The sequence below is a fragment of the Amblyomma americanum genome, chromosome 6 (genome assembly GCF_052857255.1).
Source record: "Amblyomma americanum isolate KBUSLIRL-KWMA chromosome 6, ASM5285725v1, whole genome shotgun sequence".
NCBI classification, from domain to species: Eukaryota; Metazoa; Arthropoda; class Arachnida; order Ixodida; family Ixodidae; genus Amblyomma; species Amblyomma americanum.
The window spans coordinates 95967868-95990879 of NC_135502.1; the positions used below are offsets into that span (position 1 = coordinate 95967868).

At 45.3% G+C, this 23012-nt stretch overlaps 2 protein-coding genes across 2 annotated transcripts in view; one reads left to right on the forward strand and one right to left on the reverse strand.

Annotated features, from left to right (window-relative positions):
• Nucleotides 1-20059, reverse strand: part of LOC144093877 (FAST kinase domain-containing protein 1, mitochondrial-like) — a 28783-nt gene extending 8724 nt beyond the window's left edge. The window contains exons 1-7 of the mRNA XM_077627619.1: nt 19646-20059; nt 17841-19291; nt 13448-13687; nt 12498-12634; nt 10172-10309; nt 7323-7436; nt 4185-4302 (exon numbers count right to left, since the gene is read on the reverse strand). Coding sequence (XP_077483745.1) covers nt 4185-4302; nt 7323-7436; nt 10172-10309; nt 12498-12634; nt 13448-13687; nt 17841-19291; nt 19646-19915 — 2468 coding nt within the window. The 5' untranslated portion in view covers nt 19916-20059. The remainder of the gene's footprint in view (nt 1-4184; nt 4303-7322; nt 7437-10171; nt 10310-12497; nt 12635-13447; nt 13688-17840; nt 19292-19645) is intronic.
• A 231-nt stretch (nt 20060-20290) lies between these two features.
• LOC144093878 (ELMO domain-containing protein 1) lies at nt 20291-21949 on the forward strand. The gene has a single exon (XM_077627620.1). The coding sequence runs from the start codon at nt 20579-20581 to the stop codon at nt 21524-21526; it is 948 nt and encodes a 315-aa protein (XP_077483746.1). The 5' UTR covers nt 20291-20578; the 3' UTR covers nt 21527-21949.
• Nucleotides 21950-23012: the final 1063 nt, after the last annotated feature.

Here is a 23012-nt window from a genome sequence, read left to right on the forward strand (position 1 = left end):
GGAGTCCTCATACCAGTCCTGATGCTTAAGTTCCGCCTTAAGCAGCTTAACCACTGCACCACTGCGCCGGGACGGGTATGAGTACTCCCAGTGATCTTCCCCTTAAACTATCCCGTTACACTATCGTGTCATACGCTTAAGCGGAGTTAAGCTCCGCTTAAGCTTATGATGCGAGGGTTAATTCCCATATATGCAGAAGGTCATTCTCTACTTTACATTCATAGATCCCCGGGAGTCCTCATACCAGTCCTGACTGTTAAGTTCCGCCTTAAGCAGCTTAACCGCTGCACCACTGCGCCAAAACGGGTATGAGTACTCCCAGTGATCTTCCCCTTAAACTATCCCGTTACACTATCGTGTCATACGCTTAAGCGGAGTTAAGCTCCACTTAAGCTTATGATGCGAGGGTTAATTCCCATATATGCAGAAGGTCATTCTCTACTTTACATTCATAGATCCCCGGGAGTCCTCATACCAGTCCTGATGCTTAAGTTCCGCCTTAAGCAGCTTAACCGCTTCACCACTGCGCCAGGACGGGTATGAGTACTCCCAGTGATCTTCCCCTTAAACTATCCCGTTACACTATCGTGTCATACGCTTAAGCGGAGTTAAGCTCCGCTTAAGCTTATGATGCGAGGGTTAATTCCCATATATGCAGAAGGTCATTCTCTACTTTACATTCATAGATCCCCGGGAGTCCTCATACCAGTCCTGATGCTTAAGTTCCGCCTTAAGCAGCTTAACCACTGCACCACTGCGCCGGGACGGGTATGAGTACTCCCAGTGATCTTCCCCTTAAACTATCCCGTTAAACTATCGTGTCATACGCTTAAGCGGAGTTAAGCTCCACTTAAGCTTATGATGCGAGGGTTAATTCCCATATATGCAGAAGGTCATTCTCTACTTTACATTCATAGATCCCTGGGAGTCCTCATACCAGTCCTGATGCTTAAGTTCCGCCTTAAGCAGCTTAACCACTGCACCACTGCGCCGGGACGGGTATGAGTACTCCCAGTGATCTTCCCCTTAAACTATCCCGTTAAACTATCGTGTCATACGCTTAAGCGGAGTTAAGCTCCGCTTAAGCTTATGATGCGAGGGTTAATTCCCATATATGCAGAAGGTCATTCTCTACTTTACATTCATAGATCACCGGGAGTCCTCATACCAGTCCTGATGCTTAAGTTCCGCCTTAAGCAGCTTAACCGCTTCACCACTGCGCCAGGACGGGTATGAGTACTCCCAGTGATCTTCCCCTTAAACTATCCCGTTACACTATCGTGTCATACGCTTAAGCGGAGTTAAGCTCCGCTTAAGCTTATGATGCGAGGGTTAATTCCCATATATGCAGAAGGTCATTCTCTACTTTACATTCATAGATCCCCGGGAGTCCTCATACCTGTCCTGATGCTTAAGTTCCGCATTAAGCAGCTTAACCACTGCACCACTGCGCCGGGACGGGTATGAGTACTCCCAGTGATCTTCCCCTTAAACTATCCCGTTACACTATCGTGTCATACGCTTAAGCGGAGTTAAGCTCCGCTTAAGCTTATGATGCGAGGGTTAATTGCCATATATGCAGAAGGTCATTCTCTACCTTACATTCATAGATCCCCGGGAGTCCTCATACCAGTCCTGGCGCAGTGGTGCAGCGGTTAAGCTGCTTAAGGTGGAGCTTAAAAGTCCCCTCTAATTTTTTCAAGGTGAGGATTAAGAAATAGTAGATTTAGTTACAGCATACACCAGATTAGTAACAGTTTTCCTGAGACAACAAATCTGCATTTGTTGCTTGCACTCCAACATGATAACAGTGCAGCAACATGAACATGCCTTAGAGCCAAGGATGTCTTGGATTGGTATCTGCACTTTGGTATGAAAGGGATAAGCATTTCATAAATGCTTGCTGACACTACGTGAAGACAAGTTCAGTGCTGCAGTGTCTCAATTTCGTTCATTTCTGTGAGGACAACATACCCATGACAAACAACAACTGGCAGTAAAAAATGAGACGGTCATTTCATGTGCTGTCCCTTTTGCAGCACTCTTATATGCAACATTTGGTATACTACAAACTTTCCAACTTCTATTTTCCCATTTGAGAAACACATTTTTATTGCTTTGGACATATCCTGACAATTTTGCTTTGCCAAACAGGTTTGCCATTCAAGGAAGCATTCATTCTATCGTGAGCAATATTTTCCACGCAGTCAAACAATGCGTGCTGTATGCAGCCAAACCCGTGATATAACAAACACGGATAGTACGAACTATTCACTACATCAAACTTTTTGTAAATATTTCTTTAAAAAATATATGCAGTTATTATTTCATATATCAAACGCAGTTGGCCATAAAACGAAAATTGGAGGGCACACTCAAGCTCCGCCTTGAGTGTATGATGCGATAGCATATTGGGTTAATTTCCATATATGCAAAAGGTGCCGCGTGATCCTGATGCTGCTGATGCTATATACGGCGAAACAGACGCGTGGAGCGGCAAACCACGTAGAAGCGCTGCCAGGTGCCTTGCCGAAAACCGTGGGACTCAAGTTACAGTCATAGTGCGTCGGCACATCGTTCTCGACAAACCCGATGCCACGAATGCCAGCATATCTTTTGTGCCGAACGAACGGGCAGCAAGCCGCAAGCTTCGTGGTGAATGCGGCTTGGATGTGCGCTGCATTGTTCGCCACTCATGGTGTGATTCGTGCATCCCCGCACGGCCCCACTGTGCCCAAATGAGACAAGCGGGAGGCGCTGACGTCGCGCGCTATTTGTTGGGGCAGTGGCGTACATTGCGAGGAGGAGGAGGAGGAGGAGGGAGTGGTTTTAGTGGCCTTTGCCTGATGACGCTACGTGCGCGCCGAGCAAAGAGGAAAAGTAGCGGAAACGTACTTTGCTACTCGCTTAACTGTGACTTCTGTAATTTCCATGCTCTTAATTACTAATTATACACCACAGTACGTGTCTCTAAAGCACCCTTCTAAGACAACACCCTATGCACTAGATGCGCCTTTGTTCATTCCAAACCATCGAGCTGGCGTGGCGGAGTGGTTAGCATGCTCATCTCGCACTACGGAGGCCCTGGTTCGATTCCCCAACTCGACCAATTTCCTACTCGGTTTTATTTAATAATGCTTCTGAAATTTTCCACTCATGGCCAATGCCACTGCCGACGACACTGGCTTTTCTGTAACATGGGGCCCTTAATGCTATCGCGTTAATATATCTCACTCCTCAGCCCTAAGTGGTGCCCACTTGGGTGGCAGGCGGCAGGTTTTGCTGCATGCAGTCAAACCCTGATATAACAAACACGAATATTACAAATTATTCGCTACATCGAACTCTTTGTAAATATTTCTTTCAGAAAGATATGCAGTTTTTACTTCGTATACCAAACGCAATTGGTCATAAAACAATATATCTCACTACTGGGCCCTTAGCGGTGCCCACTTGGGTGACAAGCGGCAGGCTTTGCTGCAGTACACAAGTGCCAGCTGATCGTGAGGCAGGCGTTCGGGCCAAGGTTCGTGCCTTCTCTCACAATCGTTAACAGCAACTTGGAAGATATAGTGGCGTGAAAGGTAGGCGCGCGTTCATACATCTCACACCCATTGACAGTCCCTCGGAAGCAGTGGCGTGGGTGGTGTAGCTCTGCAGTAACCACCCTGTGGTGTAGCGGTCTAAATCATGTCGGCTGTCACGAAGGTGGTGATAACAGCGAATGCTTTTGCTCTGGCATATGGTTTCCACGCGACATGGCCGTAATTCGGGAAAGCTACCCTAGCTGCGTGCTGGCGGTGCTGTGCGGGGAAGCCAACCTAACTTGCATATGGTGCTCGGTTTTTCACGGCCACTGGAATCACCGCAAGCGCTTTCGAAATATTGCTATAACTTCAGAAGAGGTGTCTTCCTACTCTACAGAAAAAGTTGTCTGAGTTGCGATCCATTCACTGACTAAATTTTTCTGCTCTAGGGTGCGTTTCTAACAAGACTTTATGTTACGAATTTCGGTTATATCAAACGTATGACAAGCAGAACATTCTAATTTTTCAATGATGAATTAAAGGTCAAAATCCGGATATCTAGCTGGCTAGCTCATATGCTTATACTTGCAAGATCAAGGCTGTAAACACTGTGTCAGTGACAACACCTACCAGCTAAGTTTTCCAGAGGTTGCATACCTTTTGTGGCCTGCAGAGAACACTACAGGCACTTTGCCCTGTGATGTCTTTTGAAGGTCTCCACTGGTGCTCGTCACTGCAACAGGCTGCTTTAAGGAACCCGGCATACAAGACAGATCTGCAAAAAGATTTCAGACACTGTCATAGCCTTCACAGAAACAAGCTGAACACTCCAGGCCCACAAGTTTTAAGCAGCTGTCTTGTCTAATTGCAAGCAAAAAACTGTAGCAAACTTCATTTGTAGCTTTCACAAATGAGACCAAAGGCACACAATACCACACATGGCAAACTTTTCACAAATCACACTTTTGGTGGCTTACAGAAGCAAACATAAAAACAAAGAACAAGTATGCATACAACAACTTTAAGCACTGACCACATGTCTATATCACAAAAAAAGACTACAAAAACATAAGAGACCAGCAGCCAAGCCATCCTGACCTAGTATTTTCCACATGATTCTAAGTTATGTAGTTTGCTAGATTATGTCATGTATAAACAATACTTTTGGATGTCTCGCATCACAAAACAAAGTAAGTAAAAGAAGCCAGAGACTTCTATCTTCACCAAGAGTGCATATATGCATAAAGATCACTGTAGCCATTCCATTAGCACATTTCTATTCTGCATGCCTTTCGCTGGACAGCCCTGTTATCAATATTCTTCAGCACTAACATATGCTAGACTCCAGAAATGTGCTCACCGTTGGGGTTTTAGCTTATGATAGTTACAATGAGCATGTTTTTTTTAGCTGCAACGATTTTTTTTTTGCTTACCACCCCCAAAAAAATGTCGTTTTTAATCACATTGTGCACAATATAAGCAATTTATGGCTATAAATTGACAATGACGAGTACTACGTACTTGAAATTCATATATAAAACATGAGCGAAATCTGCATGCTGAAGCATGAGCAAATTACTCAAGTTCATGGCTGACAGGATTTATAGTACAGTAGTGCCTCATTAATACGAACATTTTGGTTCCCGAGCAAAAGTGTCCATAAAATGAGTTATCCGTAACTACGAATCACGTAAAAAAAAAATGCTCTAAAAAAAGTCTACAATTATGGACTGCTTCTCTGCATAGTGGCGGGCAGCGAAGTGGATATCGGGCAATTTTGGAAGCTACAGGTGATCAAAATCATGTAGGTTTTAGCATTTTTTGAGTGCCCATTGATCCATAAGACGCGTTATGTTATGAACTATATCCTACAGCGACCGTTCACATCCCAAGATCTGTACTCTCGGCTGACAGCTGTTGACCGTAGTTTTCAATGCAGTGCACAGAAAGAATTCTTTTCTCAGCCATTCATGCCATGTGGCAAATGGTAACGTGTGTTGACCGGAAACCTTAACGCTGTGAAGCAAGAAACCAAATGAAAACAAAACGGCTATTACTATGGCATTTGCACTTTTGCGCTGCCTTTGCTGGTGTTCTGCAATCAAAATGCAAGGAACAGAACATCTAGCAGAGGCACTTTGGAATTTGTCCTGATTGCTGGCCACATTAATGGGACAAAAATACATGGGTGTAAATGGGCTTCACACATTTTCACCCTGTCCGTTGTTCAAACAGCGTGTTGCCATATTCACGAGGTGTAAATACATTAAAAAGGTTTAGACACCAGAAAAAATGTCAATAATTCGATTCGTTCCTATTAAAAGGACTATGCAATAAATTAACTGAGATTACATAAAGCAGACAAGAGATAGGCATATCATCACTCGTAACCCCAACGCAAGAATTTTTAAGCTAGCATCAATAACAACGAAGATATAGATGATTAAAAATTACGCTCCTCCTCTCCCCCTTCAACTCGTACACGCGGGGCACCAGACAAAAATAAAGAAAACAGCTATGGAACTGGGCCCCGCCCATGAATGTGTCATTCGTTGACGTTCCTTTTGCAACTTCTGGTTGTCGCTCCTAGCACCCCAACAGCAGCGTCGGCGGTGTGATTGCGGCGCTCGTCGGGCTTCTTTGCTTGTCGTCTGTTGTAGTTAGCAGTAATGGACCCGGACCTCGAGGCGCGACTGCTCGCTCTTACGACCGCGATGGGCATCAAGCCCTATGCGTTCACGCCGTACCGGCTGAACGCCAGTGACGACAGTAGCGACTCAGCGAGCCACTGCGAGTGGCTCCGGAACTCCCGACAGAAGGAGGCGGCCGAGGAAAATTGAAACCATATGCGCGAAGGCAATGCCTTGGCTCGCGCTTGCCCGAGAGGGTCGCGCGGTGGCACGAGCAGACAATTTTCACGGCTACCGGAAGTGTGCCCGTGACGTCGTGGTTGCCGTGGATCCAGCGAATGAGAGCGTGTGGTGGCCTGGCGACGTCATGGGTACAGTCACATATTTTTTCACGATTTTAGTTTCAATATCGGTCACTACGAGCACACCAATCGGCCCGCAAATTTTAAAAAACACGGTTTTTAAAAATTCATGATAAATTGCCGGATCAGTTCCGAAGGCTCATACTTGGTGTGAATGCTTCTTAGCATCATTTCTAAGCATTGAAAACATTTACAAGCGACTTTTTATTCATTGCATAGTCCCTTTAACAGGGGTCGTATTAACAGGGCAAGGCTGTATTTACAACAGTGTGCCAGCGCTCAGTGCCTGCAGCGCGTACTGTGCGACTGGCAATCGTGGTGTCGGCAAAGTGCGGGCCACGCTACAGCACTTGGTTGTTCATGGTGCGTACTGTGCAAATGGCAATCATAGCATCGGCACTGTATGGGCATGGCATGTTGAACTTGAATTGGAACTTCACAGGAATCGAGAATTTGCTTGAATTATGTGGAGTTTGAATCAATGGGGAGACTGTAGCCACTAGGTTTAAAAGCCGACCAGCATATAAAGAAGGTTTGTTTAATACACTTAACCTGATATAGAAAAAAAATAAGGGCAAGTGACACTCCTGTAGATTTAACATTAAACGTTTATGAACGTTACAATGAGTCTAGTGAATGTGAATGATGTAAACAGAAAGCTAATAGCACATCTTTACTGTGCCTTGAAGTGAGCTACGCTAGCCACACCTGACCTGACATGAATAATTCTCCTCTTTGGTGCAAATGGTGACCTTTCCTTTAAAAGCTAAAATCAAATGCAAGAAAGCAAAAATCAAACTCACCAAGGTAGTAGCTGTAAGGAGAAAGGACGTGACCTTGCACAAATTCACTCCCTCCCAAGATGTGTGCAAGGTTGTCTCGGACATCCCTCTGCAGAGGTGTGAAATGTCTTCGACCTGAAATCAAGACAGCATAGAGAGCATGACATCAATAACTTCGAGACATTCTCAGCGGGATGAGAGGAGCACCACCAAAAGTATAGCAATGGAGAAATAGAAATGATGCTACATCATGCTGCTTAATTTGCATGAAACAAAAATATATTTATGAAATGGAGCTTCAATAGACGATGTCTCAAAGTTTGCTCTGTAGAATGTCTCACAGCGTGAAATAGACATTCGTAACAGGCGTGCTTTCCTCACAAAAAAAATTATTGTCTGGACTATAACCTAGCTTCAAAGTAGGAAGGAGCCTATAATTGCTTCCTATGAAGCCTAACTTTTCTCTTTTTTGTCAGAAAGATGTAAGAGAATTTGCCTGCAGCTAGACATGCAAAGAAGGGGGCATGTTGAATTAAACTTCACTCACTAGGTATTATTGTATTTACACGATTGTGAGTCAATTCGAATGTAAGTCGACCTCCACACATTAAATTTCTGAAAAAAAAACTTGGCGGTCATCTAAGCTTGGCTTTTAATAATAGAACGCGATAGCGCTCCTGTGGTCTCCGCTTATCGCCAGCCACTATTAACTGCCACTATTAATGCCTGTAGGCACATTCCATAACGAAAATGAATTTGTCACTGGACTACTCGTCCACACTTGCGCCATTGTCCTCACTAGCGCTGCCGTCATGATTGCTGCTGCGGTCCCAAAGCTCGTCATTTTAACATCGTTGTGCAGCGAAATCCCACACTTCACAAACAGCCATATAACGAAATCGCGTGGAACAGCTAAAAATTTTGCTCGCTGCAGCTGCACACCTGTATGAACCTTTGCGAACGTCGAACTTGTGGCCCAGCGCGCAGTTGTTTTGTTTTTTCGGTGCTAAGAATGACAGCCATCTTGAATGTAGCTGTGAACGAGTGCCGGTCGCTTACCGGACCCAGAGCACAAATGACGAATCACTACATTAAAAACTTGTGAAACGCGGCTCGTGGTAGTCAAATGCGTCAGAGCCAAAGAGAAACGACGCGTGAGCAGCGTCGGCTCTTCCGTCGGCTATTGACGCTCCCCAGTGCCGCTGCCGTTTCGAGTGGAGATGCCGCTCTGATTGGAACAGTGGCCCTTCCAGCAACTATCGACGCTCTCTTGAGCGCCGAGTGCGTGGTTGAAAGTAAAAAAAAAAAAAATTGGATGACGCCTATTAAGAGTAGAACGCGAATGCGTTATCGGGCCACTGCCGCTTGTCAGCGGCCTCAATCTGCGGCCACGTGTGGGGAGTGGGCTGGTGCCGGTTTGCTGCTTATCGGCAGCCACTAACGGCTGCCGCGCGCGGAGTGGGGATGCCGGTTCTGCGCGTTGACATAGCAGCTGCTCAAGGCCAGCACGAAGAGTGATACGACGGAGCCATGCAGCAAAAATGCAGTCACGCTGTAGCATGCCTGATATATCGCTTGTCTCGGCTTTATTTATGGTATGATGCTTTGGTTTAGATTTTAAGTCGACGGCCCCCCACCCTCCCTCCAGATTTTCAAATTTTGAAAAATAGGTCGAACTTTACAATCGTGTAAATACGGACACGAAAACAAAGGGCACAAGAGCCATCTGTATGTGTTTCACAAAGGTTATTAACACCACAAATACTCCTGTAAGACCCAGGCATTAGTTAAGTATTTTATAATACTGTTGGTCACAAATGAGGGATATCATCACCAGTAGCCAAAAAAAACCTAAATCTGCCAATGTCCCCATTTGATTTCAGAGTGTATGAATATTGTGTATGTTTGCATGTATGCCTTACACAAGCCCAGGAGAGTGCTTGCTCCATGAGGTGCAAGTACTGCCTTGTATGCTGCACCAAAGGTAAAGAATTTCAATAGTTATAAGACTGACCTATGTAGAAGCTGCATACTCATTTGCATATATCATAACTGACTGTCAACAGAATTATAGCCTCAGCCTGTGAGCAGAATGATCGGGATCTGTTTTCTTGCACATCTCTTGGCAAGATAAGCCAACACTGCAAATGCACAACACTGCAAATGATAAAGTCATGTACAGCAGACTTGCCACTACACCTATGTTTATATAGATACTACTCAACAAGTACTAGAAAACTGTGATATAAACAAGTTCAGGGTATAGATTTATGGCTGAAATAGAGCAAGAAAGATGTACTAAAGGCATAGTTGCCAGCAAAAGTACACAACATGCAAGCCACCTAGTGCGCCATGTTACTGAAGTTTCCTAAAATATCTACCGTCATGTACAACTTGTTTCTTATCAAGCTAAATAGGACTGGAATTCACTCCAGGATTACTTTTTTTAGTTTTAGGTGGCTATTGAGTGGTACCTTTAAATGGTACTCGATCTAGGCTTATTTTGCCAAGGGATGTAGAAGAAAACAGATCTAGATCATTTTAGACTGAGGCTGTAATTCTGTTGACAGTCAGTTATGATATATGCAAATGAGTATGCAGCATCCACGCAGGTCAGTCTTACAACTACTGAGATTCCTTGCCTTTGGTGCAGCATACAAGACAGTGCTTGCTGCTCCACACACCCTCCTGGGCTCGTGTGAGACATGCATGCGAGCATACACAATATTCACACGCTCTGAAATCAAATGGGCACATTGACAGATTTAGGTCTTTTTTTTGCCTACCGGTGATATCCTGCTCCACTGAACACTGCTTTCCTTTTTTTATTTTGCATTTTTCATCAGGTGACAAACAGCATTATCCCTCACTATTCACAGCCCGTGCTGCGTAGTACTGGTCATGGAACCAGGGCACCCGCTCTTCCGGAAAGTCCAGGCAGGCTATGCGATTGAGAGTGGCCAGCAGCTCCCGCACTTGGTGGCCCCGATGGTCACTTGTCACGAAGCCTGCACAGAAAAGTTCTCCTTTCAGAAAGCCACACTCACACGTACACCTACCACGCACACTAGCTACCCAACCTTCCACAAACAAATTTCACACTGTATGCAAGAATTCTAGCACATACTGAAACCTGGTGTCACATTCTCAAATGATCACTTATAGCAATATATGTATTTACTTTTCCTGAATTCATTTTTCCAGGACAAATGTGCTGTGTCCCACCTGAGAAAACATCATTTTTTTTTAATTCATTGTATAAAGAAAGTATTTTTTTCAAACACAGTATGTCAAAACCATTTAATTGCAAGTGCCAAGCTTGCACTCAGCCCCAAAAGTAACATGGGAATGCTTCATTAAGTTTGTAAAATGCAACATATAGTAATGTTGTTTGATGGGTTAAAAGTAGAATTCATAATTTGCAGACAGACACACCAGGGGAGAGCAAAAAGCTTGTTTTTTTTTTGCTTTCCTTTGCGAAGCAACAAAAGTTATAGAGGAACAGTTCTGCGCAGGGGTGGATTTAAGAGCGACCCTTTGAGGGGGTGGCTGAGTGTGCAGTTTTATCTGCACGTCCTTGGTTGAAAAAATGGGGGTTTTCATGGTTTTTCCACTGAAAGTTTTCTCACTAAGGGGGGGGCCTTACATTTACCACCTGCTCTGTGCTCACATACTCTATGCTCACTGTGCTCAGAAATAACAGCCTGGCAAACACCAACTCTGTTTACTTGAAACAGTGGGTGCAGTTAAGCAGTTTCCCTACACGATACATGCTGGCCACGAAATGAATGGCACTAAATCTTGATGACACGAAACTAACAGAGTAGCGGAAAATATTTGTATCATCCGAAATTCGTACCATCCAAAGCTAACAAAATCTGCATGAAGAAGCACTGGAAAGGCATTTATGCAGACCTTTTAACTGATGGGATTTATTTAAGGCTATGCGCCACTGCTCACTGCCCGTGGTGCATACCAAGCGACTGGCGACCGCAACACCGGCAATGTACGTGTGGCGTGCCACTCCTCACTTGTGACGTTGGCATGTGCGGCCTGTGCGCCACTGCTCGCGGTGCGTACCGCGCGATTAGTGATTGCGAAGTGGGTGATGTGCACCATCGCCCACTGCTCACGATGCCTATCAGGCGACTGGCAATCGCTACATGCAGGCAATGCAATAGTGCTAGAAGGGGCAGTCGCAGCTCGCGAATTCGTATCATCCGTTGGGGCGAGGGAGGATGATTGGAACATATGAAATTCTGCACATAGCACACTACGCACTCTGACGAGGAAATTTCTCAAATCAGTATCATTCCGAAACTCGTTTCAACCGTGACTGTATCATCAAGATTCTAATTAAGAGCGAAGTTTCAGATTGGAAAGAAAAATGGGCCGCAGCAGAAATCCAGAAGGAGCCAGACAGCGTCTGATCGTGTAGTCCGCATGATGACGGCAGTGATAGAAGTGCCGCACACTGTCGTAGAGGGTAGAACATGATACTTTTTCATAACACTAATGCTTGGTTTTGCGGTGGCAGTTACCAACGTTGTCAGTGCCCTTACGTGCCATGACTGTGAGCAGAAGGCGTTACGGTAGTAGATAAAGCTTGACATAGTAGCTTCTCGGTTTGCACCTGGTGTGCGTCTAAATTAGAGGAGCAGTGCCTCAAAATGCACAATGGCACTGCTTAATCTAAAGATCCCATTGTCTCACCATGCTCCTGGCTTCCGCAGTTTGTTAATTCTCTCTTGTGACCACTGAAACTCAAGTACTACTACCAAGTTGTGCACAATATCTAAAGGATACGCAGCATTTTCAGTTATAAGTGAATTTCAAAATGAATCTGGCAGATGTTTATTTTTTTTTTCAGTTTAAACCACAAACTTCAAAACCTGACCTAAAATTTACTGGCTGGCATAATGATTACATTTTTTATAAGTCACAATTTTGCTTTGAGGAACGCCAAGTTGAGTGAGCTGCTTGAAGTCCCCCTTTTTCTTTTTTTTTTTTTCAGTAAAACCACATTCCTTGGGGGTCAATAAATTCTTGAATTTCACTGCAAAGTTCACTCCAATTTTATAAAATTACAATCTTGAGAATTGTGAATGCTGCCACCCAGCATTTCATCTGCAAACTGGACAGTAACACGAACTATTTTGTTCATAAATGAACAGCAAAGGGTCCCGGTTACCATACCACTGAGTTCCTGGTCCAGCCGCTCCATGAAGGGCAAAGAGAAAATGCGCTGGATCAGTTCACTCTCCAAGCACTGGAAGAATCCCAAAGCCACTGCAGCCTGGAGGAGCTCGGCAGTTGCAAGGTCATCGAAATGCCTGAAAGACATCGGTGTCTGCAGCATGAGACGCACCTGCCACATGCTAGGAAGTGTGCACAGAAACCAACAGGCAGAAACGTATGTCCTCTTTAAATACCAACGATGCCAAATGTCTTCGTAATTACAAGAAAAGTGCAGAGGAATTGTATTGTTTCACTACAGTGCCAGGAATATTTTAGTAGAGAGGGACTAGATAAAGTATAAAAAAAAGGCAGAAGAAAAGGTGTTAAAGAAATGCCGGCAGGAAAAAGAAGTCAAATTTCCATCTAGTGGTGTGCCTTGAATATCTGCACTGTGAAATGTCCTTGAACATAGACATAAATTAAGATATAAGCACTTGTGCAAATAACCAAAACACTTTGGTCCTTATCAACACAGGGAAAGCATAAATAACATAGATTGGCAATACAGTGTACTGAACAATTGTTATTAACCAAGCCAAAAAAAGCGGCCATTAAAGAAAGCACAATGCTATTACAATGGCAGCGTAATTTTATACAAAGGGATTTATCAGGGGTGTTTCAATCAAGAAAGCACAGCCACACATACCAACCTAGGGAACCATTTGGGTAAACGCCCACCTCCATGCCCTTCCCTATCGTGTTTCAGAGTACATGGAGAGAAACAGCCGCAATACTTTCAAGTTAATAACATGAAAAGAAGTTTCATCTGCCCTGTCCCTGGACAGGACAGATGGCATGAAAATCTGCAGGATACGAAATGGCCTACGATAATAATGCAACTTGAACAAAAAGAGTTATGGCAGCTTTATGTAATTACAGGATGAGTCCAGCAGTGACTAGACATTCACCTGAGGACAGAGGAGTTCACAACCTTTGCCAGCTGCTCGACCCTGTCAGGAACGTGGCCACTCACAAAGCATGCGTAGGGAAGCTGGCACAGGGTAACTGGGAACAGCCACTCGGGTTCCTCAACAGCACGAGATACAGTCCGGTTCAAGCAGTCCGGCAGCCAGAGCCGCTCCAGTGACAGGGCTTTGAAGAAGGATGCCAATTCCCGTGGGGAGCCACTATCCACCAGAACTGCACATCTGGAAGAAGGCTGAAGTTAGAGATGCCGAAAGCTTGCTCACAAGCTTTTGAGTAGGGGAAAAAAATATGAAAAAAAAATGTTTTTAAATTGCAGATAAACATGTAAGACACTGGAGCAGTGCAATTGCTGCAGAAACACATGCCCACCGACAGCACATAGGTAACCAATCCTCCTATCTAATCGGTCGTGCATGCAGTGTGTATGGTACATGTGGCCATATGTACATAGGCATCATCACCACCGGCCCAGCTATGTTCACTGCAGGACAAAGGCCTCTCCTATATCTCTCTAATTAACCCTGTCCTGTGCAAGCTCCACCTCATCCCCGCAAACTTCCTAATCATAAGTCATCCACGCACCTGACCTACTGAAGCCCCATGTAACGCTTGCCTTCTCTTGAATTCCATTCTGTTACATTAAAGGGCCCCTGAGTAGGGTGTTAGAGGTTGTCTATAAAATGCTCGCATTACATAGAGTAGAGGACAACGAGCGTTCATGCCGCGTACGTGACCTCAAAAGTGAGCCGATAATTTACAATACAATTTTTAAAACTTGCGCTTCTGTGCCTAGCAGCGACCTGCGGTGCTGGGCTTTCGCACGAATCTGCGCTCGCTACGTCAGCAACGGATTGCTAGCATTGGTTCGCACACGTCGGCAGCCGGCGGAGGGAGCGATTTCGAGGGGCCGGCCTAGAAGCGCTGAAATTTCGGCGTGCAAAAAGTGGCGAGAGGAGTGGGAAAGACACGAAGACACGAAAATTCAAATTTTGACTACAGATAACTCAGCTTCAACAAAATGCATCTAAAAAATTCTTGCTGGAGGATATTTGTGAAGTGGTGTCCTTTAGCATCTTAGGCACATCGCATCTTTGTTGATACCCCCTTTCACAGCCCCTTTAAGGCATCATTGGTCACTCAGCCTTCACATTACATGACCTGCTCATGCCCATTTCTTTACAGCGATATGTTAGGTGCCCGTCCCTGGTTTTCGCGTCATAGTCATCCACCATTGTCGGCGTAACAGGTGGGTGTGCTAGCACCCACCGGTTATGCCGGTCAACTTGGGTTGCATAAAGCTACGGGTGGCTCTGTTTGGAACAGCTACCTGCCAGTGCAGGGGTGCATCACTTGACCACTACACCAGTGCACCAGGAATATATCTCCAAAACTAAACGCCTAAACAGCTATCGTTGGATCCCACGTTACAGTCGTAGCCATCCTGTCAGATTTTTTTTTTTGATGGCGTTGTTTATTGCCTTTGGGATTAAGGGGAGTTGGGAAGAAAAGAGAGAAGAAAGAAAAGAAAAGAGTGAGTGGGTGGGTGTTAAATAAAGCAGGAAAGGTGTGCCGATCTAATGAAGGCAAGGAGGGAGCGGTGATGTGGCCCCTGCGTCCAATCAATATATGAGGACGCAGGGCTCGAGTTTGTTCCCTGGCCCATTCTGCTCTCTACCTGTCTCTTAACTACATCTATCATTTTCCTTTCCATAGCTCACTGCGCCGGCCTCAGTTTAAGTTCAGCCCTTTTTGTAAGCCTGCATGTTTTTGCCCCATAGAATGATAGAGCAGGATATTGGTAAACTGCTATCCACCACCTGAGAACGCCTGTCAAATGCACTCCACCATGTTCTCATTTTCCTAGTCATTTCCCTTTTATGGTCTGGTTCTACAGTCACGACCTGCCCAAGTAGATGTATTCCCTAACAACTTTCAATGCTTTTCTGCCTATCATAAACTGCTGTGCCCTTCTGAGATTATTGAACATTACTTTAGATTTCTTCACAATAATTTTTAGACATACCACCCTGCTTCACCTGTCCAGGTCCTCGACCATACATTGAAATTTCGTCCATGAGTTACTTAGCAAGGCACTTTCATCAGCAAGTCGGATATTGCTAAGATATTCCAACTCTCCAATCCCCATTAGCTCTTATCCCCAACTCTTCCCGATCCAGTACTCTGAATACTTCCTGCAAACATGCAGTGAATAACACTATAAAGGTCCTGTCTTCCCTGCAAAACACCCTTCCTGATTGAGATTTTATTACTTTCCTTATGGAGGACTATGGCGGCTATGCAGCCATTCTAGATAATTTCCAGTACCTTTACACATGCTTCTTTTATATCCTGGTTCCACAACGCTTGCACGACTGCCGAGGTTTCAGTTGAGTCAAAGGATTTTTCATTATCTATGAAGGCTATATATAGGTGTTCGCTATATTCTGAGAACTCTGTTATCACCTAACTGATGGTGAGTACAGTCAAGTGCCATATAGCCTTTCCGAAGGCCATGCATGTCCTTTGGTTAACTGAATTATAAAGTTGCCCATAATTCTATTAGCAATTACTTTAATAAATACTTTGTAAGCAACAAACGGCGAGCTGATCAGTCTTCATTTTTAAAATATCTGGCACCACCTTTTCTTTTTTTTAATGATGATGTTGGCATTCGTCCAACATTACGAGTATGATCATGGTCATTAGGCATTGCGTGTAAGGGGTGGCAAATTTGTCTAACACAATCTCCCCGCTGTCCTTCAGCAACTCAGGCAGTTACCTGATCCTTACCAGATGCTTTCCCCCTTAGCATCCCTTGTAGGGCTTTATTTTCTCTATAGTTACAGGCAGGAAGTCCCATTCCTCCACTCCCCTGCCTCTGCCATTATCATTCCAATTATTTCGGCTACTTTAACTATCCTGCCCACATCAGCAATAACGCTGCCCTCCTTGTCTCTTAGTGCGCACATCTGATTTTCACCTATGCCTAGTTTCCTCTCAATCCCTTTGGGGCTACCCCCATTCTCTAGAGCACGCTCAATTCTTTTCATGTTATACTACTCTATGTTGGTTAACTTACTCTTATTGATTAGCTTTGACAGTTATGCCAGTTTTGTTCTGTCTGTTGGGTTAAAGGCTTTCATGCTGTGACATTTCCGACCGTCATCCTTGGTAAAAGTGAAATATCTGTTCTGCAGAGCTATCCTGAATTCCTCTACTTTCCCTCTTACCGCTAATCGTAGATGTGCTTCTTCCTCATTAGTTTTCTCCATCGCACGCTCAAATCTAAGCTAATTCCAGACCTTACCATCTTGTGGTCACTACATCTCACCTTGCCAAGCACCTCCACAATCTGCACGATGCCACGAAGCGCGCAATTTTTAGCCTCATCATTTAAGCATTTCCAAATCCATTTCTGATTCTCCCATTTGTGGAAGAAGGCGCTCATGATCCGTAAACTATTTCATCCTGAAAATTCAAATAATGGCTCCTACTGCTATTTTTAGGACCTACATTATTGTTCCCCACTTCCTGGTCTCCTGTCTGGTCACCTACTTGCTTTATGCCTACCTTGGAAGTTAAGTCGCCCATCAGTGCAATATACTATGTTTTTACTTTACTCATTGCCGATTCTATACCTTCACAGAACCTTTCAACTATCTTGTAGTTATGACTGGATGTATAATTTTCACCTAATACCTCTTACTACACTTGACTACGATAACTACCACCTTCTCGTTAATGCTCTAGAATTCCTCTATGTTGCCACCTATATCCATATTGATTACGAATCCCAATTCCAACTCTCGCTGGTCTAACAAACTATGATAGCATAGTATGTGCCCATCACACGTGCCTAACCTCACTAAGCTCTACGACATCCCACTTAGTGCACGGTAGTTCCTCGAACGGAACTGCTAGGCTAGCCTCACTGGATAGAGTTCTAGCTTCAAATGTTGCCACGTTCTATTTCCAATGATGGCTTGTCCAGAGCCAGTTATTATGTACTTTTAAACAACAGCTTGCAGTCAGCATAAGTGAACATTTAGATGCAGCATAATTCAACACAAAACATCAGCACATACATTAGCTAAGCAGTCGGGTTGTGTTGCAATGTTCAAAGTTTAAAAGTACAGAAATATAAGAGGACATGCAAGTCATTTCTAACCTGCTAAGCGACTCTGCTGTACCGGTTGCTGCACATTTATATAAACATTGCTAGACGGATAAACATTAGAAGGATTAGACTATTAACATTTTGAGAATTATACCTCTCGATGACTGAGTGGGGTTACACCAAGAAAAAGCTTATGTCAGATGAGAACCACATGTAGAGATATGAGCACTTATGCTTACAAGTTATGCAAAACACACCTGGAAGCAATAGACTCCTTCAATTCTTCATGATGTCCACGTGACAGCCACAAAATCCTGTTGGATACAGTCAGAGCTGTGAGCTCAGTTAGAGTTTCCGTCGTTTCCACTCTTCTGCGGATCTCTCCGTGAACATTTGTTTTCAGACCCATAAGCAATGGAGGAAGTGTGTGCCTTCTGCTGAATGCGCCAGCTGACAAGCGTTCCGCAGCCTTCAGGCCGAGAGACAACTCCAGCAGGGACCAGCTTGAAACCTGACCTAGCAATGAAATGAGTCGCTCTACGTTTCCAGGACCTATCGCTGACCGCTCAAGCATCAGCAGGCATTGTGCTGCAAGTGTGACTGATCCGAGCTTCCATGCACTTTCCAGTTTTTCTTTGCTCCACTCCAGCAAAACTGACTCGAAAGGCATGCTACGAAAATGCGTCTGTTGGTAGCAAGTGAGGTAACGCCTGATCAGGGACACTAATGACGGGTTTGACAAGTCCGCCGCAATGCTCCAGAAAGAAGCAAGGATGTCCTCATTGGTGACGGGCAGCCACACTGTGATGTCTGCAAACTGCACAACGCTGCGATGGGAAATGTCTGAATCCAAGAGCTTGTGCAGAGAACTCTCAATCTCCAAGCGTTCTCGCTGCTGCAGAGATGGTCCCATGACAAGACTATGTGCAACTGATATGCTGGGCTCCTGTCTGTAGAGCTGGCGTGCCCGCTCCTGAATCAACTTCAAAGTGTCATTTGCATTGCATTGTGCCTCTCCTACAATGTCAGCAAGAGAAGCAAGGTCTACCGGATCTAAGCTGTCTATCAATGCATTCATGTAAGTAAGAACCTTGACCATGCAACTGTCATGGCGGTTATGTTGAGGCTCAAGACAGGTGACTGGTAGGCAGCGGAGAAGTGTGTGTACTTGTGATGCAGGAGTGAGGATCTCGGATGCTTTGCTGCAAAAGGCAGCAATAAGTGAGGGAGATGACAGGTGAACTAGGCGTCTCAATGAAATCGCAGCACATTTGAGCTCTTGTTCTGTAGCACACAGTGGAAGCAGATGCTGCAGCCGTTCCATGGCAAGGCATTGATACGCAAGCGTGACGTTTCTGGATTGGTTTAGGCTCACAATGAACCGCGAAAGATCTTGCAGGTTAAATGACGAACATCGCAGGTAGGCCTCACTAAGCAGCGCATGGTAGACGGGAATCGCTGGCTCGTGAAGGAGCCTCTTCAGAGACACCAGCACAGCTGTGAGGCAGATATCGCTCAGTGAGCTACAGTCACGATGAAGTTGATTCATCAAAGTATTGAATTCGGGTGAGTCCAGCGCCGCTGTTGCATCGAAACTCTTGTTCGAACTATCGGACAACTTCTTGAGATCCCACAAGGACACAACAGCTTGTGCAGCATACACCAGAGGACAGGGCGTTCCCAGCTTGGATATGCACGAAAATAGTTCCTGCAAAGAACAAGCAAGATTGATCAAGAAAATGAAAAAAAAAAGGCAGAAGAGCCGCGCGTGAATGGGCACAAGAGCTAACGATTACAACGGGTGCGTGAGGAACAAACTAAGGCTTTTACGGTTCATTCCGGGGAAAAAAAAAAAGAAGAGAACTACAAAACTAATTTGCCCTCAACGAGCCAAAGGGTGATGCAACTTCACATGCACGCAAGCTAAAGTTTAAAAGGACGGAAGCTACAGTTCAGAAAAACTGAAGAATATGATAGTGGAACTGTTACATCATAATCTTGTCGTAAATTCGCCAGAAAAGTTTACAAGCCAAAGTGAGAACGTACTGGGCGGGAAACATACCGAAGGTGTCTGTGAAGACAAGAGTTGCTGAAGGTGTGGGTCAGCGATGTCCGGCACCAAAACAGTTCGATAGGGGTACTTAGATAAAAGAGCGTCGTATTCGTCAAAGTCAACCGAGGTCCCATGGTCAAGGTCATTGTCTTCGTTGGTCGATTTAGCCGAAAGATGCACAGAACGACCAACTCGAGCCCTCTGCCTTGCAACACACATCCGAGCGGACAACGGCAGGTAATGCGCTGCGCTCCTAAGGTGCCGGTAGAATGCATTCATGGCATATGCACCTTCATTGAAACAACAGAAGCACCATCATATCAGAGCCAGGTAGCGACGACCACCACTGCAGATAGAAACATGTAGACGATCGCTACCACGTTGTTTTGAGAGCGGACGCTTTTCTGAGCAGCACTCGGCTTTGGATTTCACTGGATGCGACTTCGACGCTAAAAAGTTTAGGAAGTAAATTACTATTAGTTGGTTATTTTAATATTTTTATTGCTGTTATAATCAAAATATGTCCAAATTTATTGCTAATATTTTTGTAAAAAGTAACAAATGAAAGTCACGACGTGTATGCAGTTTTGTCATACAGCGTGGAATGCCCGAAGTCTGGCGACGCTGAATCGAAACAAGCAAATCAACCATAAAAATTGGATCGTGATGGCAAATGACATTGCAGGCGCCGTTGCGTGTACTGTCTTAAATTGTTCCAAGACCTGATTTTTTTTTCTCGTGATCTCGACTGCGGGCTGTACAAGGTCAAAATTGTTTCATCTCGAAATTCTCTCCTGTTAAGTGCAGGTATGTTAGGCCGGTGAAAACCGCGGGCGTCACGCTGGGTCGGTTGCGTCGGACGCCGCGTAGAGTAGATATATCCATCATTGCTCACTACCTGCCTGACGTTACGCACCGAGCGTCTGCCGTGTTTGAGCGGCGATGTGGGCCCTACTGAGTCGCATCGCGGCCTTCTTGTACATGCAAATAAGGCCGACGGTCAAGTGGATCCTCCGTAATTTAACGCGGCTGTGCGAGTTGCAGCGCATTTGCTATGGCACGGAGCGGGGATGTCAGCGCACCCGCGAGCTCGAGTGGAGCTTGCAGATGTCGCGCACTCCGGCCGTGCGGACCATCTACGACCGGCTGATGCAACTCGCGGACGAAGGCCGCTTCACCAAGGAGCTGTGCGCGAACGCCGTCGAGTACGCCGTCATAGGCGTCGCCTACGTGAAGAAGATCAACACGCAGGTGCACCGCGAGTTTGTGCGCTCCTTTCGGACCAGCATGCTTCAGATGTGCGGATACAGGCAACTCGTCTACGAAGTGGAGGTGCTGCGCAGAACTCAGTTCATCGCGCAGGACCCCGAGCACCTGAACAAGTTGCTGCGGCTGTGGAAGCAGCTGCGACCGGACGTGCACCTGCGCGGACCCGTCTCCAAGCAGTGGACGGAGGTCGGCTTTCAGGGCGACGACCCGCGCACCGATTTCCGGGGCATGGGCATGCTGGGGCTCGAGAACTTGGTCTTCTTCGCCACCGAGTACGCCGAGGTGGCGCGGCACGTCCTGTCGCATTCCCTTCACCCGGAGTACGGCTACTCGTTCGCCATCGTGGGCATCAACTTGACGAGCCTGCTGTACCACCTGCTCGTCAAGGGCAAGCTCAAGTCGCACATATTCAACGCTGTCGCCGAGAGGCCGCACGTGGATGACTTCCACAGGGTGTACTGCTACGTCTTCTTCGAGTTCGACAAATTCTGGCTGGCTGAGAAGCCCGTGGACATCATGGAGTTCAACCGCATCCGGGACAAGTTCGAAGACCGCCTGGTCCAGATGCTCGAGAAAGACGACTGCGTGCTCAAGCTGTCGCTGGCCGTAAAGAAGCTTTGAGCCGGGGTGACCACCGACACTGCCACGACAGGGGTCCATCTCTTGGGTGTGAAAAGTGGTGTGGGAACAGGTTTTCCGCATTCACTTCCAAACTGTGTGCAGCATTTGTCTGTGACCGCAAGTAGCAATATTTGAGCACCGGTGCAATATCGTTTTGCGAATTTCATACGCACAAGCTGGTATGTTCACAGCAGGTTGATATATTGAGCAGCAGCTTGTGTCTGCATGATTGCATCATAGAGTATTTTGTGTAAAACAGCCATGGCACAAAATATCTTAACTACTGTGCGGTACTTATGTTTAAAGCATCACTTGCACCGCCCAGGTGTGCTTCTCATGAAGGCCGATGTGGTAAAGCAGCAAATGATGCAAGTTCCAAAGCTACTTCATGCGCATGAATAAAGCTTCACTTTGTAAAACTTGTGCCATAGCTTAAAATCACCTGTGATTGCAAACATTGTTCACAATCATATGTTCATTTCTTTCATGTTACATATATTCATATCTTGTTATAGGGAATGTATGTCCTTCAGCATGTGTCTAAAGGTGTGCGGATAAGCGTAAACATTTACACCTTCTGTGATCTCTCTGGTTGCATCTGTTATGGTGGATGATCAATATGCGTTGTGGTGTCCTCCTTTTATTGTTGTCTTTTTGTTGACTGCATCATCTGTAGATGGAAGTCTTTAAAAGTGCATATTCCATTGGTTCCCCTTTACAACCACATTCTTTTGCATACATGTATTTCATACAGCCAAATGATCAGGGACAAAAGTACACATACCAATGTTAAAGTGCATTACCTGACTAACTGATGCGCACTGAGTTTTTAGTTTTGGTATGGGTTGCATGTACGTCTGCATGATTTTGTTGATAAAAACGAAGAAACTAGGAAAAGCTTCCAAGCAAGCATAAACATTTAATTCCAGGCACGCATGCAGCCGCACCATATCTACAGCCCTTGGGCTCAGTACATACATACATACAGGAATGTATACACATACTTTAGCATACATGTATTACATACAGCCGAATGATCAGGGACAAAAGCACACATACCAATGTTAAAGTGCATTACCAGACTAACTGATGCACACCGAGTTTTTAGTTTTGGTATGGGTTGCATGTACGTCTGCATGATTTTGTTGATAGAAAGAAAGTAGGAAAAGCTCCCAAGCAAGCATAAACATTTAATTCCAGGCACGCATGCAGCTGCACCTTATCTACAGCCCTTGGGCTCAGTACATACATACATACAGGAAGGTTGAGGAGACTGCCTTTGTGGCATGCATCAGTATACAGGGTGAGATGTGTATGCATACATAGACGTATGCCTCTTCTTGTACAGACTGCTCACAGCATTTAGGTTGTAGAGAACGTACAGATCTATTTTCATGGATCAGTTGCACGAGTTTCGCATGTTTTTCAGTTGCATTTGGCAAACATTGGTTTCCAGCAGCCAGTCAGGGCTGTGAACACATTTTGC

Coding starts and splice junctions, on each gene's coding strand:
- LOC144093878 (XM_077627620.1), top strand. CDS start 20,579: ATGTGGGCCCTACTGAGTCGCATCGCGGCCTTCTTGTACATGCAAATA.